The 18,592-nt window shown below is 41.9% G+C and overlaps 1 protein-coding gene across 1 annotated transcript in view; it reads right to left on the bottom strand.

Annotated features, from left to right (window-relative positions):
- nkd1 (NKD inhibitor of WNT signaling pathway 1) overlaps positions 1-15,597 on the bottom strand; it is a 32,931-nt gene extending 17,334 nt beyond the window's left edge. Inside the window, exons 1-3 of the mRNA XM_023429701.2 lie at positions 15,410-15,597; positions 15,275-15,307; positions 14,903-15,042 (exon numbers count right to left, since the gene is read on the bottom strand). Of these exons, the coding sequence (XP_023285469.1) occupies positions 14,903-15,042; positions 15,275-15,307; positions 15,410-15,434 (198 nt within the window). The 5' untranslated portion in view covers positions 15,435-15,597. The remainder of the gene's footprint in view (positions 1-14,902; positions 15,043-15,274; positions 15,308-15,409) is intronic.
- Between the last annotated feature and the right edge of the window lie 2,995 nt (positions 15,598-18,592).

The following is an 18,592-nucleotide window of genomic DNA, read 5'->3' as shown; positions in this document are numbered from 1 at the left end:
AAAACATGAGAGGCAATCCTCCATGAAGCAACTATTGGCATTGGCATTATAAACTCAACACAATATGATTCAGAGGCACTGCTGACTAAATCCGCTAAACACTGGGTGTCATTGTTTTGACTTTCAGTCTGCTCATTCATTCAATGCAGTTGTTTGTGCATACATGTTCTAACTCTGCTGTCATTTCAGACTCTGTTACGCCCACCTGCCAGCCTTTCCCGGCAGTAGAATCACCTGACCTGCTCCTCCTCTGCACTCAGTTGCTCACCTGTTCCCCATTCCCTCATCAGCTCCTCAGTATATACAGTATACCAGCTTGTTTCCACTTGCTCTCTGCCAGGTCTTTGTGCCACTTGCCTTAGCTTTCCAGCAGTCAGTTCTTAGCCTACCTGTTTTGATCCTGATCTGTGTTTTGAACCTTGTCTGCGTTATTTTGGATTTTGCCATAGCCCAACCCTTTGTTGGGAGCTTGGATTTTTATATCCTTGTTTTGTTCTACGCAAAGACTTCTACATCTGCCTCCTGAGTCTTGCTCTTGGATCTCTTTCTGATGACCGTGACATTGGGTGTTACAGTGTTTGGATGTTTTGCTCCTGCTTGTCTCTGTAGCTTATGAAAGCTAAGGCGAAGGTCTCACTTCCCTCTCTGCAGGATTCGGTCAGAGGCGCTGGCTTCAGGGCACAAACAAGCATCTTTCTGTTGCACTTGAGACCAGCTAAAACAATTTTCCAGACATGATGTTAAATGTTCTGTGGAAACCAGCGCATAAAGCATTTTGCTTTCAACGGCAGCCACGTCCAGAGCTTCTTCAGGGCCTTTAGGACAAGGGATTGTATGGCCCCTGTGTGTCTTAAAGTCATTCAAGCCCCTTTACAGAAAGTGATTTATTACTGGACTATAACACAGAACACAGTGTGCCTGCCCTATTACAACATCCCATATACATAACTCGCCGGCCTGAAGGCTTGTTTGGGTTGGCCATTGGAATTATTTGGCAATCCTCATCAATGGCACACTATATGAATATGGATTTGGAGATGCCAAAGACAGATTAGTATACTTAAGAATGATAATATTTACTAAACTAACACTACATCAAGTTATTTGTTTAAGAATGGCAACCACTCTACAGTACTCAGTATGTTTTTTTTATTAATGAAAACGTCAGCTCATTCAACGCCAGGCCTCAGACCAATTATTGCTAACTATAACAAACTAATAATTGACACATTTCAGTTAAACTTGATTACAGCGGACCAAATTAAATATAACTCAAGAATACTTTAATGGAAGTGTGGACTCAAGGCTTCAACAGATTTTAGCCAGGATGATTTCGATGATTTTCACTTAACTTGAAAGCACACAGTATATGTTTGGATAGCCGATAAATTTGTAATGTAATTAACACAGCTTACAGAAATATCTTCATAGCTCGTTGTTGCTATACATAGTGTATAGCCCTGTGTGTCTACACATATAGATCAAGTTTGTGGACATGTGATAATAAATGTCTATCTCAGGCGAAAGCCTATTCTAACTTCATTTCACCACTGAGGTTGCAATGTGCTACATGCAGTGTAGATGTGAGAGCTGTAGCCTTTACATCCATGAAGTTATTCTGAAGCCACATTCTCAAGGAAATTAAATGAACATGCCACATTGCTGTTTACCCTGGCCATTTTCATCATGGCTCACAAGTCAACTATGCCAGCTCTGAAAAGGTAGCTCACCTGACAGAGTTAAACAGTTCCGTCTTGTCAGCAGTTTCAATCATTACATTTGCTTCAAAATGGTGAGATAGTGTTAAGTGACCCAACTGATCCCTTGGCTGCTAACCTTGATCAGCGTGAATAGGAATGAAGAAATCATCGATTGAGTACATCCTGAACCAATGCAGAGCAGAGTGTAGTCGGAAAAGTGCACTGTGCTCAACTAACCTACCCTCGATACAAGGTTAAAAGTTAAGAAAGGGTTCTTCTGCTATTGCATTTGATATTTTAGGGTCCATATTCTGCAGTAGAGCGGCTGCATGCTGGTATATAATCAATTTAGTGAGTTAAGACAGACAGTTGCCACTAGCGTCATCCTCACTCTGGCACTCCAGACATGGACCCACTGGGCCATTTCTTTTTTCTGTCTGAAAGCAAAAGGGTACATTAAAGTGCAAGTAATGTGTACTTGTATGTGATTGTGGGAAAGTCCCACAAGGCCTCTTGGTCTCCATGCTGTCTTCCTCCACGACCCACCACACAGGCTGACAATTTATGCAGCCGACGACAGCTCCCCCTGATCACGCGCCAGGGCTCAGTGGAAGCAGGCCTCTAGAGCAATGGCAGCGCCACTGGCACTCCCTCAAAACCCAGGAAAAATCTCATTAGTACTGCGGCTGGGTTCCTCCTGCTTCGTTCTCCACACAGCGCAAGAAAACACCTTGAGGACTGTGACGTTCGGGGCAGTGGTGCCGACATGAAGGGGGGAGCGTCCCACATGAAAGGCCATTTAGCCAAGTGCAAGGTGAGACAGGAAGAGTAACAGAGACAAGGGAGAATGTGGGAATTGCAATAGTGCTTCTCCAAGTACGTCTCCTTCCCCTGGGCCTTCAAACAAGAGACAGCTGAGGTCGCTGACACTCACATAAAAGCCACTGAGCACTGGAGAGGGTGAAATAGAGCCTTTACTGAAAGTGAGAAGTGATACTTCTTACTTGTGTTATATTCTTCACAGCCAGAGCATGGCCAATATCTGTATGGACCGATACAAGCTATATGATAAAATTCAAAGGGACAGTGTATGGCATGCAGTCTTTGTTGTCCTTGTACCAGGTATGTTAAGATACATTCAAATTGTCATCATGTATTTGTACTTTGTCCCATGAATTTACTGCACTTGATTTTGACTGATTCTGACTGACCTGGAAAGTAGCCACCAACTAAAGTTTATGAATAACTAATGGAGAAAACAGCTGTAGAGCACAGGGATTTTCAAAAGCTCTAGTATACACACAGCCTCAATGTTGAAAACGAAGATATAAAACAACAAAAAAATCGTATTAGTTTTAGAGCTGCAAATTAGCTTATAGGTGTAGTATTACTCGCAAAAGATCTCAAGAGAGGAAATACCCAGCCCCCTCCATCATCCCAAAGAGTAAACTGAGATACACCGGAGGCAGTTTCAAAGGACCGAACAGCACAGCTCCTGGAATCTGGAGCAGCGCCTATCCTGCAGTATGTGGTAAGTGTGGTGGTGCTGCTGCTAGAGTGGACCACCAGTCATCGTCAGACAGCATTTTAAACCTGGCTACAGTCTTTTGCAGTCCTTTAACACTGGGGTGCCCCACACCTTCCAGCAACATTAAACAGCCTCATTCAAAGCACCACGTAGCAGTAAAACATGACGCCCAGAGATGGAGCCAAGATAGAGGGTGTTGATGTGAGGTAGTGAAGCGCTGCACTGCCTCTGAGTGAAGCTTCAAAGGGGATCGGTTTTCACACATGAAATAAAGATCTCAGATAATCATATAGAATAGCAAGGCTGACGCGAGACGGTGCCATTTACGGAGGAGCGGTGACGGGGCCGATTTCAAGACAACACCTACAAAACTGAAAGCCACGACAAATTAACGTCTCTGCATTTCTCTCCAGCCAAACAAGATACATCTGTTTTATTTGACAATGAGACTATCAAGCTCATCATCACATGATGCATTGAGGTAGTTTCTTGACTTTGCTCCAGCAGAACAGATGCTTACTTGTCTAAAATGTCAGGGTTTCACAACAAAGCGAACAAATGCATAAAACTGATCTCATGAGCAGTCTGCAGTGCCAAGAGGAAGTCATAACTGCTGTGTTTTTTTCATGCCTTTGATAAGAAATTCAATGCCTTTCCAGAGGTCACAGATTGTAAATCCTTTGATGTTGAGCCCTTCACATGCACCATTAACATAACATACGCTACCTGGTGGATGCTTTTAATCTAAGGTATTTTACAGTACATTTAATGCACAAGTTTTATATTCATTTTTATGAACAGAACGCTGCAACAAAAAAATTAAAACAATTTAGGGGCTTTACCAGATGTGCAAGTATTACGAAGTGGTTGCAACACCGAACTTTGAAACCACGTGTAGGCCCTAAATTACCACTAAAACTTTCTCTTCTATGTCTCAACCACTTTGTCTACCTTGACTTTCTACCAAGACCAATACTTAAGTTGAGTTGAGAACAAACTGGAGAAATAATTGAACAAGCAATCCTTTAACTATGCTGACTTAAAATGGCTAACGTGTAATTTGACGTCTCAAAGGGAGAATCAAAGACGGACACCTTCTGTGCAGACTCTGCGGCCCCATGCCTGACACCCCTCAGTCAAGGCACACCCACTTCTCTTCCTGCACCCCAGGAAGGAAATTATAGCCACAGAGTCAGGATCCATCACCAGGCAGGTTGGAGGAAGCTGCTCTATGATTAAAGTGTGCATGGTCAGCAACACCACGACCGGAGGGGTTTGAAGAGGCTGCACATGCCATAGGGCTTACTCTGTTAACTCTAGTTCACGACACAGGTCATGCAGAGATTCTCCACACACACACACACACACACACACAACACACACACACAGTCCAGAAACACTTTAGTGAGGTTGACGTAAAGCCCTGCATGTGGAGGAGGAGCGGTTCAGCAATTTTGCTCTGTGCACCCTTTTTTAAGTCAAATTATACTGTATGTCTGTATAAATTAACTCTCTGACATTGCAGGTTGCAAAGACATGTGACAAAACATGGATGTGTGAATTTTTGTACACGTGTTGTTTGCTTTCTGAAGCCTTTTTTTTTTACAGCACCCACAAGTGCCATGATTGGATGCCTTCCTTTTGTAGAGCGATAGTGCACAGACACCAGTCATTTCTCCACGTCAGATTAACATTGCAAACACTGCTGGTCACATTACCTCACCCACATCAAAGGCTGCCTCCTGAAAGGCTCAGTGGAATATTAGCAGAGATTTACAGCCCTCATCTCTATGCTTCAGAAACATGCTGATCTGAAGTAATCTCCCCCCTCCCCTCTCCCTTTTTTGTGTTTTATGTGTGAAGTTGGCCAACACTTTAATGACCCATTTACAAAACTTTTACACCTGCAAAGATAAGCTTTTACAACTCAGCCAGCCCCTCAGGCACGAATCCCTACCTGTTACTCAAGGTAACAGCCTTTATTAGCTTTTGAAAAATATGTAACCACAGCAATTAACATTTATCACACTGTTTATCAAAGCCTTATCTGCACAAAGAGGAGGAGAGGGAGAGGATACGATGTGTCAAGATCAAGAGTCAAACTGCATGATTACCCCTCCAGCAATTTAGAGAAACCAATTGTCGAGAGTGCTTACATTTACAATGAGGGAAACACTGGGCCTCATTCAGGAATTTTTTATTTTTTTTAAGTTTTTCTTAAATTTCTTTAACAAATAAAAAAGATTTAATCAAAAAAATAAAAACTTTTTCTCTGATTCACAAAATGGCCTGCAATTAGCCAACCATAGCTGTGGAAACTACTATAATCTTCAGAATAAAAGAGGCCAATACTACTTCTTTTACTGCAAGGTAATTACTGTCATTTTGAGTCGTCTTTGGCTGAGCTGGCTACAACTGAATTTTTAGGTAACCCTGCTCACAAATGGCCAGTCACACAAAGATTACGGTAACAGCGTGAGCAAAGCCATTTCTACTTTTTCCAAAAGGTTTCCTTGGGACTCTGAGGGTTAACAGGGAATCTGAGCTAGAGGTGAATCCTTAAAACACATTCTCCACCAGCCAATGAACTCCACTTTGGGACCTCGCATTCTCAAGTGGAAGCTATGGTTTGGAAGGGAATGGAGACAGCCTGTCGCTTGGCCTTGATTTACAGGTGGTCTCCGCCTGCCAAGAGTAACAAATCACAACATTATGGCCCTCTGAATTCAGAGTAAAGCTCCGATCCAAAGAATAAGAAAGAGAGAGGAGAGAAAGAAGAGAGAGAGTCTTATGCAAAATGACACACCTCATCTCCGAAAGCTTGTGCGGTTAGAACAGTGATAGAATATCTCACAGTTCATGAAGGAAATTAGTTTGCTCTGGAACCTTTAGCTTGCTTGGCAAAAATGGCAGAGGAGTCCAGCTGAGGCGACACAGGCTCACAGAGTGTGTGCATGTGTGTCAATCATTACTGCAAAAACAGGATGGATTATACATTTAAGACACACGGTTGACAGCATGCCTGCTTCCATGCTTAAGTGTCTGAGTGTTGTGTTTTAACAGTGAGTGCGCTACACTGTGTCTAGAGGGTCTTAGCAATTAGTCAAAGCTCTCTTTGAGGAGAGACAGTCCTTCAGTCGTCTGGGTGGCTTCAGACGCCAGTCTCAAGTGCTGCAAAGTGTGGGAGGAACAGGGTTTTAGTCGGAAAGTCTACCTCGAGGGCAGCAAGAAAGTGACAGGCACTTCAACCTTTTACCACAGCCAAATGAGAGGAAACACCTCGGTAACTTGTCATGTCACAAGCTACAGCTTAATGATCTCATTCTAAAAAAGTATATATTCAGGCTGGGAAAATCCTTGATGTATTCCAAGATATTCAAATGTGTTTTAAAAATTAAAAAGCTTACACCTAAGAAACTTGTAAGTTACCTAAAAGAGAAGACAATAGACTTAGACAAGCCTCAAGATCATAATGTTTTTAATTGAAAGGGCCTCTCTTTAATGTGGTTTTTATTATCTGATCCAGCCAGGACATGTTAGTTAAAAGCTGGAATGCACAAAATAGATAATGGTTTTTACTCATAGTCTAATCTGATCTGCTGAACCAGTTTTGTAAGTTGTTAAGGCTACACTGTGAGTGTAGTCTGGATTCAATCAAGCCACTCTACACATGGTGAAAGAAGCTGTAGGTGAGGACATGTCATAAAATATGATCTTTATGTTCAGATCTCCACAACTCCACCAGAAGACACTTGTCAGTAACATTTATTCAAAGCCAGTAAACTAAACCTTGTAGCTGCAATCAACAGTGGAGTTCTATGTGATAGGTGGCAGTTATGAAAACCTCTGACGTGTGCATGTTGACCAGATGGAACTGACCTCAACACCAAGGTGGCCACTCTTCCTCTCTGCTTGTGCACACACACACGCACACACACACACACACACACACACACACACACACACACACACACACACACGCACGCACACACATACACACAAACACACACACACAGCATGTTTAGAGCAGACATCCTTCCAGCCACAAGCCACTACCTCTAAACATCCCTCACATCTGACCTTTTAACTGTGGAACTAAAATCTCTATAATTACAGAGAGTGTTTCAACTTAGCAAGTAAACATAGCAGCAAAAATAGACACTTCAACTACTATATACAAGCACGCTGGTGCCAGACGCACGTTTCTATTCATAGCTGACTGGAATTAGTGGCTTGTGTCACTGCTCACTATAATGAACTTGCAATGGAGTAGGTTACTGAGTTACAAACTGCAACCAAAGTCTACTACCAATGCTCACTCACACATTAAAATACACTGCACACAGAAACAATAAATACAAAGTTACACAAACACAAACCAGGAGACAACATCCATGAAAAAAAGTCATATTCTACATACATATTCTATCCATTTAATCCAAATCCCTGATTTAAGTCAACAAGCGCCTTACTTTGTTTGCTTGAATTTAAGTGAAACAATCACATCATCGGCATATAGGAAGCAGCAATGACATGTAGCACAACTTATGTTAAAAGACAGTGAAAAGTTATGACGACAGAGAGAGAAGGATCAAATTTAACATCCTGTTACTTGTGTGAGCCTCTGAATAAAACAAAAACTGTGTGGAGAGGAAACACACGAACTCTTTAAAGGCACGCCTATGTTAAACAGACTTGCTTTGGATCTCACATACACTTGGATGTAAAATTAAACTCATACAAATTTGAGAAGCCAACTACAGCAGTGTGCGCTTTAGGGAGCGTAAGGTTACTCTGCAGGCCCCTGAAGACGTACAAAATCCGTCCAAGGGAGCTGTTTTCAAACTTGAGCAAGACAAGTTTGGGGGAGAGGTGGGTTTGACGGACAGGGCAAATGGCACTTTGGGGAGCACAGGGTTGGCCTGCTTCACTGAGAGTCTACAGGGTAAGGTCCTCTTTGGGTTGTGGCACCTGTGGAGCATAAACACACCAGGGGAGGACAGCTTTCTTTTCAGCAGGGCCGATCCTCTGTTTAGCTTTCCTTCCACCAAAAACATCCCCTAACACACAATCCAGACCTCCTCCAGCCCTGGCGCCACAGGAAGAGCTGAAGAGACCTGGACCCTCTGTCTGCGGGAGGCACAATGCTCTCCCAACTCTGTTTACCTAAATCCGCTTCCTCCATCCCCTATACCTCAGGTGGCCTTAGAGACCTGGTCAGCAAAGCTCTCAAACACAAGGAGAATAAACACAACATCAAGCTGTGGAGTCCATCACTGGCGTTTCCCTATGTCTACTTTGAAAGAAAAACAAATGGAAGGGAATCACACTGGGACCCTGCATCTGTGAGCAGTGATTTGAATCCACTTATTAGGGTAAACAAATGAGTAATGTGTGTATGTATATTTGTGATAGTATGCCTGTGTGCTTCATGGCACATGAGTGAATATGCACGCTCCTGTGCATGCGCACTCTCATGAGAGCTTGATAGCAGTTTTATGCAGATGTTGATCTCGTCCTATTTGAGAGCCACTTTGAGTGCTCAGTCAAATTATTCAGCACTTACTGCACAGGCCAGAGCGCAACCCGCGGGGGAACCTGATAAACAAACAAGAGAGAATTATTCAGGGTTTAAACACTTAAACACCCACTTCAGCAGAGCCTTTTAAGTGGGTGATTAAAATGGGCACTGAGCTCCCACAGAAAGCTCAGAGGAGCTCAGCACAACCACAGGAGCCCCAGTCACCTAGAGTTGGTCCCAGTGATAGCTGTGTATTAGTAGAAAATATTGCTCATGGTATTGAGCTGTGTTATAAATGCTTATATTCACTAGTGCATGTGAAATGTACAACCGTCTCTTCAGTGTAGTTTACTGTCGATATTTTGGTTTCTGAAATCACACCTGTCTACCTGTACAAACAAATCATTCTTTCATTTAAAATCAGCATTAATGCATAAACAAACTTATAAAATTTGCATGTAACTACCTTATCTGTCAACTAAATTGTTTATCAATTAATCGCTCTCCTTCCCAACTTAATATTTCAGGTCAAAAATGTAAACTCCTGATGCTGTGTGTCAGGCATACACATTGCTGTTCCCCGTTTGTAGAAACCAACTGCAGAGTAGGCAACCTGCTTCCTCTTGAATGGCCATGTGATAAACGTTTTCAGGTGCGTTGGTATGGACGGAGATTATTTATGATACCAAAAAGCTTATCTGGGTGGAGATCGTTTTCGTTTTTACAACGCAGTTTTAAAATGGAAAGGCATTAGTTTGGACGTAGACCAGTTTCAAAATGAATGCAAACTCTCAGTGACTACACATACAACCTCTAAATCTAACTATCCCTTTTTTAAATAAATGCCACCCCCAAGCATGACACAAACCCTGCAGCCTGAGTGTAGCTGTGAAAGGGGTGGTGAGAGACACTTTGATCAACAGCTATCCGTTGATCCAAACTGAGCGTATATTTTGGGGAAACAAAGCACAATCTCAGCTGCTAATCCCCTGAGATTCAGAGCACATTCCCGCAGAAGCCTTTCATCTCTGGAGTGCATCCGGACAGCTGACTGCAGACATACTGCACACTTATATGCACTTGCATGAATACATTTGCACATACATGAGCACCACTTCACTCATACTATAAAAATGGCAAATACACAGTTTTATTTGTAATGACAACAGCCTGTGATGACAGTTACTTCATTGGTTTTACAAACTTTAAACATGTTGTGGTACTACAGACATCTGAAACTAGACCAGATAAATTCAATAATATATTTCTTAAGAAAATCAGAAAACGGCCAGGGGGAATACATCAGAAGATTCAGCTTTAAATGAGAGAAAGGTGGATAAACCTGGTCAAGTGTCTACATGCCACTAGAGCTTTACTTTACTCTGAACCACTGTCATTCTTTCACAGAAATCCTTTCCAGAAGGCACCATTCACAGCAACTGAGAGTTATCCGCGCTGCTTTGTCACACAGGAGAAACTCCTCCAGCTTTTAGTAATCTATGTGACATACGATGCTGGATGTGACATTAAAGCCACCTGCATGTCCTCGAACCTCCCAGTCCCCCAGCTACGCTGACATCAGCCCAAGACTTCCACCCCATCTTCTCATGGGAAAATAAAAAAAAAAAATCACAGAGCCCCTTTATGGCCAGGTGCTACCCCTCCTCCCCAAAGGCTAAGGCTTTTCTTCTCTTTAGAGTGTGGCTCCAAACTTTTCTCCCAGCCTCTTCAAAGAGCAACAACAGGCCCTCGGTCCCTTGGGAGCACAGAGGGGGTAGAGCCCGGTGGGAGAGGGGCATACGTCACACAGCACGCACAAGAGGCCAGCCGGTGGGAAAAGAAAATGCACATGGAGAAGACAGAAAGAAGGAGAGAAAGAGGAAGAGGAGTCTGCATTTGAAAGGTGCTTTCAGCTTCTAGACAAGGGCCCTCGCTTTGTGAAAACGACAAGAGGAGAAAAAGCACAACAGCAGAAGCAAAAAACGAAGGGGGCGCAAAACCTGCCATGTCTTTTATCAGACTCGGAGGCTGAGGGAATGCGTTTAAAAGCTTTAGGCCTACTTCCAAAAAAACCTTTCTACCTTCAACAAAAAAAAAAATCAAAGAGCTGACAACCAACTGCGAGACAAGGGGGTTGGGGGCAGAAGTTCCACTGTGATTCACTTTTCAGTTGCAATCTGTTGTCAGATGTACCTTTGCTTTTTGTATATGTTCCATATAAGTTGATGGAAGTTGGAGAAAAAAAAAAAAGAGTGTTGGAACTGTAAGAGCAGCAGCTTGGGAAGATTGGAGGTGGAGGGGCTGCTTTTACTACATAGACCCTAGGGCTTCACAAAGGAGGAGGAGCCATCAGTGTCACTACAAACACCTCCCTGCGTGGCCCACTTCAAATGCAGTCTCAACCAACACACAGCCACAGGGTAAACGCAAGAAACAGATGGAGGCTAGGAGGAGAGGGGAGAATTAGAAGAGGGGGAGGGGGATTTTAAGAACAGAAAGGGGTGACTTTGTGAGAAGTACCACCCCTTTCACAACTGATTATTTTTAAAGTCACTCTTGACGTGCGACAAACATAATAGAGTTCTTTTTCATCTGATGCCAAGAGAAGCAACCTAATAAACTTGCCACCAGAAATTTGAACTTCCAAGTCAAAAGTTGTGAAAACTCCATCAATATCTATGTCAGCAGCATAATTCTACGGGGTGCACATAACATATCAAATTAATGGGTAGGTGTAGACACCATGCTGTACACAGGGGAGAAAGTGTGCCCAGGCTCACATGACCTGGATCTCATGTGTTGAAACCCACAGATCCACCTGCCCACACCACTCACTCACTGTCTGCCACACTGAACTAACGCCGCAACTGACGGCAGAACTCATGGATGGCTACCGGGTCTGCATGGAAACATCATAAAGCCCCCAAGAGCATCTCTGTCTCTCAGTCTATCAGTGTGTGCTCAGCCACAATTTCAATTCAAAGCCATTAATCAAGATGAAACTGCTAATGTGAGCGGCTCTGCAAAGCAATGATTCCTGTTAAAACCAGCATTGCTCCTACAGGGAATACGGTTTGGAAAAAAATCGGATCAAAAGAATTCCAAGCGTGGACTCCCTACTGTTGACACCCGACCCACATTCTCCCGGACCCTGGTTCAGCTGGAAGGGGGGCTCACAGAACAGCGGCTATAAATAACTGTCTCACCAGGTATTCTATACAATATAGACAGCTTTTAAAGTTAAGAGACTTGACTCGCATTCTCTCACCTAAGAGGTTAGCTTCTGTTTTTATCTGAGAGCGCCGTGGGGTCGAGCTTTTAAACTCCTTCTCACAGAGCGTCAAGACTTCTACTACAGTTAAAGCTTGTGATATGGTGAACATTTACTTTACAGAAGGCTATAAATTCATTCAGAGGAATAACACATTATTCAACATTTGAAATTATTTTGATAATTTAATAACAATATTTTTTAGACTGTATCATTTTAAGTAAAATGATTTTCACACAGAATTTATTCTGGGAATACTCTGGAAACTTTGGGACGTCATAACATTTGTGTAACTCTTTAAGAAAAGCAGCAAATAAACAAATAAAACATTAGCTTGCAATGTTCAAAGACAAATAAATGTTTGACTCATAGCATTTTGCATGGTGTTTACACCACACAAATGTAAAAAGTATCAGCATAAAGTTACTGCTGGTAACTGTATTAAAGCACACATCTCATAAACTGCTGAATGTGATTGATGATCAGATTAATGAGATCATTTATTTAAGGTGCGGGAAAAAGTAATGGGTGCACAGAAATGTTAGAAGCCTCCCCCTTAGCAGTGTCGATGATCAGCACTCCCGCTAGCGAGATGAACATCAAACTACAAAAAGAAATTTTAAATTCAACCTTTTAGAAGAACTGACACCATTTTTTATGTCCTTATCTTATAACTCAGCTTTGCCAAACAGTAATGGTGGCACCTTGATGAAAAGGAAAAATGGCTAATGTATCCAGAACGCTCACACCATGTGTGAATAGAGTCAACATGGAATTGTCTCATTGAGAAATCAGACTCCTGGATCCACTTTATAATCATAAAACAAAAGCAAAACGCACCCACATAAATACGGATGGTGGAATCACCTTTCTTCTTTTGTTCATTTTCCCTCTGAGCTATAAAAGCCATTAGGCACCCAGACTTGAATTATTTATACAAACTGTACTCCACTAACTCCAAATTGTTCAAAAACATCCAACTCTTTTGGGGGCTCCTGTTCCATCCTGGGCCAAAACTTCACACACCACTGTTGTTGGGAAAAGAAGCACATGAATATTTCCAGGAACAAAGTAATGACTGTTTGTTTTTGAGGTAATAATGTATGGTAATTGCATGGTAATAATGTGATTTTAAATGCTTAAATTGCCCAAAGCGTATGAACCCCACTCTAACAAATAAGTGCCCATGTAAATGGCACCACTTTTCTGCTGCAGCAGCATCAACATGATCTAAAAAAAAAACTAAAAAAAAAACATACTTTCTAACATACTTTCAGGTGTTTCTCATAGAGCCAATCTAAAAAAAAAACGTCCTGTAGACACGGCTTCTGCTGTGAGTGGGATCCTATTACTACCATATGAAATTTAATGCAGCTTTGGGCACATGTCACCTTTAGCAACTTTCACACCATGTTGGTGCAACATGTAAAGCTGGTAACCTCCCAACACTCCATACACTTGACCGTGCACACATCACCTCAGACCAGGAGATTCATAAAACGACCACTACTTATCTCATCACTGACCCACCATGCAACACCATGGCTGCTCTTCTGCTATCAAAACAATGGTGGACTTTAGACCCAACTTAGGTGGGAATCAGAAGATATTTCAGTCACTTAAGACTTCCTCAAGTTTGATGTTTGCCTTCTCTTCCCCAGCATGCCAATGAATCCACATACCAAAGCTTAATTTTTCCAAGAATCCATACTAGCATGTGCAGTTGTGCCTTGCTTGCCTCCTAACCCATCATTTTAAATGCATGGTATAACATAACCTTAACATGAAAACTGCTGCATGCAAGTTTTGTCACTATAAAAAGCAAATGAGAAAGGAAAGAAAAGGAAAAGAACTGTTTATTATACCCATCAACTATGTGTCACCAATTGTAGGATTCCAGTTTTTCAAACTTAAGGAGCTGTCAAGTATTTTAAAAGGACAATCATGCCACACAACATCATGAATATCACTGAAGGTGCTTCTAATGTGTTCAAAATACAAGAGCTCCTGGATTCTGGGCTGCATTCAATAGATAGATGCATTTCTGCTCAAAGTGTCTGGATTGTGGGTGGAGGAAGTGATTTCTCCCTTTTTTTTCTTGATGGGCTCCAATTCCTCAAACATGCTGCCTTTGAGGAAGGCATCACCAAACCAAAGAGGCTTAAGGCTCCTCTGAAGCAATTCCAAAGGATTTCCCTACTTGACAACAACAGCACAGTGTTTATACCAATGCCAAAATACAAAACAAGCATGACCTCCAACATTTCTCCCCAGCCTTTACAATCCACACTTGTCACCAGACTGCCACACGGCAATGCTTTCAACTCAGACTTGATCTACTGCTACCTGAAAAAAAATCCCTCTGATCAGTGCATAGAATGATACCAACATTTGTTCCCTACGTGAGAAGATGAGAGCTTTACCTAAGGTAGAATTGAAATTCCGCTTTTCAGTTTGTCACCATGAAAGAGACAGCAGGCTGTAACGGACACAAAATTGAGATATTCACGTCGAGGGTACCAGCTTGAGTAAATTCTCAGCGTACATTTAAGTCACTATGCGCAGCCAACATGAATACACATGATCTCTCACTCATTGTTAAAAGTTTGTCCACCATGAAAGCTTTAAGAAAGTTCTTGAGGGACTTTGAGTGCGTCCGTCTAAACACAGACATACGCTGGAGCCTAAATGTAGCCTCATGCAACACCACTGATAAAAGTCTTGGGAAAAGAACCGCGGCAAAACCTCGTCCCAATTATGTGAAGCGCGGACAGGCATCGCGAGGTGACTAGAAAATAGTTTAAGAAGAATTTCACAGACATTTCTAAAACCTTACTTCACCGTAAACAGCACGTGAACCTCGTGGACAGCGTCGTACTCACCCGTGCAGTCAAACCGCAGTTATTCTTGTGGTGACAGTCTTGCTGCTCGAGGCGCGAGCTCGTGCAGTAGTATTTCTGCTTCACGAGCCAGTCGTCGATTCCCTTCCTCGCCAAACAGGCATTGACTACAAAACTGTCGCCTGCAACAAAGAAGCGCATTATTAGCAGCTACAAACTATATTTCCTCTCGCTTCGCTCATGTTTTCCATAAGCGCTCCATCTTCAAAGAGTCGGACTCCTAGAGCTGTAACGCTGCTCTAATGAGGCAAGAGCTGAGTCTGAAAATTGCTCTGCCGTTCACAAACTGACCGAAATTCTCAGTGACTATGAAAGTGTTTCACAGAAGAGAGGAAAAAACATAAGTGCGCTTACCTTCTGGACTCTCCCTCGGTTTACAAATAGCGGCTTGAGAGAAAGACACAAGACAATGAATACTGTTACTGGAAAGTATCGCAGCAGAGGAAAAACTACAGCTGTGATTTGTCTCTCAGGAATAAGAACCCTTACCATGTTTCGAGTGCAGTTTACCCATTTCTATGCATCGAGTTGGAGTTGAAAACCATCAGATGAATATAATCCAAAGAAGAAAAAAAAGAAACAGGCTACGATATCCAGACAGAGGAGCGTCCGTGGAGACCGAGAGCAGACTGCGCTCAGTACAGGACCGTGCGACTGGAGTGCGAAAGCAGCCTTTGATCCAGAGCGCCGCCACTGACAAGACGCACACAAGGAAATGCACGACTTCCTGTCCACACTTTCAGTATAAAACCTTTAATTAGTGAGACACGTTTGTTATACAAAATAACCCAATATTTAGCTAAATCAAATTAAAAATTACATGTGACCAACTGATGTTAGGCTTTGAAAAAGAGAGAGCAAATATTTCCATAGCATTTACTCTACGATAAGTCTATGATACCAACGCAGTTATATATATTAGCCTGCAATTTTGAAAATTGCTAATTTTGACTCACTGTCAACAGGCTAGTTTTAGTGCAGATGTTATGTAAACCATAAACTGAAACAAATAAACCAACCGTTTAGAAACCATCCCACAGCAACCCTTGATGTGTCAATTTCATGTCTCTTTCATATATTTATTATGAAAATTAAATGTTAGAACTTCCGGTGTTAGCTGACTTTTTCTAGCTGACTTGACGCAGCTTTCTGAGCTTTCCCGACTCTTGCTTGTCTTCAAAGGCCAGAAGAGGCGTAAAGAAAACCTTTATTTCACTTACACCTAACCCCTGACTGTATGCAAGTGCATGTCAACACACTGAGCGTCGCTGCATTATTGCCAGTGCTTCCCAAGGATGAGGTCTGCATTCCTCCACGGGCTCCTGTAGGGGGTCCCAGGACACTAGCATGTCTGGTGCCAACGACCTCAGCTCTAAGGAGTCCAGATCACATTTTTATTTTATTTGATAGCGGACAGATGCGAAGTGCCACATGAAGTTACTTGGAAGTTGTAACATAGTTGTCTAGGAGGAGCAGGATTGACGATTCCTCTATGATGGCTTAAATTACCCACTTAAATCATAACTAAATGATCTTTTATATAATTTAGAATGAATTAGTACCCATGATTGAGCGTGACATCCTTCTGTTAAATCACTGTTTGGATCAGTTTTTACCTCCCTTCTTGACCTTTAAAGTTGTTCACTTTAATAATGAACCATATAAGTAATAAGAAAATCACATCATATTGGGCTCTGTGGTCAGTGTGCATTTGTCTCTTTGGGGTCTTTGACATAAGAATAAGGTTTAGAAATCACAGTCTTATTGTACTGAGGCAGCAGATGAAAGCAGTCTAAGATTCTTTTGAAGTCTTCAAATATATAATAAAAGACAGAAGCCATGCGCCATTTCATGCTAGGCTGCCAGTAGCTCAATGTGACAGTGATACACACACACTGTGGACATCATCTTGAGAGAAAGAAATGGGGCTACAAGTTTTTAAGAGATACCACATGAATCTTCTAATCATTACCAGTGTTAATCAAGTTTATATGCATGCATTTTTACATGCACCGTTTGCAATATTGAATCTGTGCCTGTTGAATGATCCCAGATTATCAACTTTGTTCTTTTCGTTTGTGTCATGCTGTGATTGGGGAACTGTAGAGAAAGGAGAAAACACTGATCTGTGAACTGTAATACAATATTTTCTGCATCACATCAAATTCCTAATATGTTTCCTTGATTATTTACTCCCAAAGGTTAATTTCCCAGTGGTGTTAAATATGAAAATAGAATATAGCCAAGAGAAAATATAGCACTTACTTATATCACTGCAGCATTGTCAGTCTTTACGTAATTACAGTGCACTTAATTACATGTAAATAATACACTTAGAAACCAATCTTATTAATAAAGGTTTTCTGAGGGCTGTCAGCTCGTGTAGATTTGTAGTATTGCTTAAAAGGTAACATTTTTTGTCTTATCAATCAAGTTGCAAAAAAAGATGCCATATTTTTTCAAATCCTGGATGTCTAATTTTAGAGCTCTGTGTAATGGTTTTTAAGTCTAAAAACAGAAGATTAGAATCTGAAGGCAGGCTCTGTTCAATTTTAGGACACAATCTTAAAACAACATGTCCCCAAACACTTGTTTAACTGCTGCTTAAATATCATTTGAGTAGATAGCTCCCATAGTTTGATGGTAGCAGCCCTTAAGTTATTATCGGCCTCTCAAATCTCAAGGCTAGAAGTCAAAGCTGTGTTTAAGTTTACAAGCCTGGATTTTCCTACCTGTACCCATATGCCTCCAGCACCCACATGTCAAGCACATACTGTACATTGACAGACTTGACATTTGGCAGTTATATCTAGTTTATTGATGTAAATGAAATGAAAAGACATAGAAGGCATTTTATTTTGTGTATTTTACATTTTTACCATATTGCCTTTCTTCAAGACATTAGCCAATTATCAATATTCCCACATGAAACTCCTAAAAGTGGCCCTATCTGTGGAAGCACACTGGAGATAGAGCTGTCTATTGTTACCACATGGGAAAAATCTTCCAGCTAGCGAATGTACAACAGTGTCAAGTTGGCCAACTGGTAAACTTAAGTCGTTTGCGGTTCCTTCTGCCACATACCTCACAAAAGAAAACAGGCAGGATCCGTCATTGTGTTGAGGGACCTTTGTGCAGTACCTTATTTGTAACATGCTCATTCCTATTCTGAAAGTATCTAAGGCATAACTATTGAAACAACTCATTATCAACAATCTCCCCCGCATTAGAAACTTGTAGAAGAAAACACAATCACAGTTCTTGTGTTCCCCACATGGTGTCATGGAGCCGCCATGGCCCCCTTGATGTATTTACATTTTTGAGGAGGCACATATCAGCCAGAGTGTGGTCTTTGGCATAGATCGAGCCCTCGCACATACAGTAAATGCCATGGGCTACATAACCCCTTCATACACAACTGTAAATCCAGCTTGAGCCTTCATAGAGGGCAAGCCAGTGTTGGAGTTTACTACACCAACTACTGGCAGAAGAGGTGTTATAGATTCTGTAGTTAAGCAGCTAACAGCCAAAGTGGACATATGATATGTTTGGGGGGATTTCTGGAAAAAAAAGCGAACTGGCCCCAGGGAAATATTTTTACATCTTTAGTGGTGAGGCTTTACACTTGACACATGTCCCTAATACAGCCCTCCAGTCGCATTTTTACTAAAC

Source organism: Seriola lalandi, unplaced genomic scaffold, assembly GCF_002814215.2.
Source record: "Seriola lalandi dorsalis isolate HSWRI2012SDOR001 ecotype SW California unplaced genomic scaffold, Sedor1 jcf7180002054898, whole genome shotgun sequence".
Classification (NCBI taxonomy): Eukaryota; Metazoa; Chordata; class Actinopteri; order Carangiformes; family Carangidae; genus Seriola; species Seriola lalandi.
This window is presented reverse-complemented; position numbering and strand designations above follow the sequence as displayed.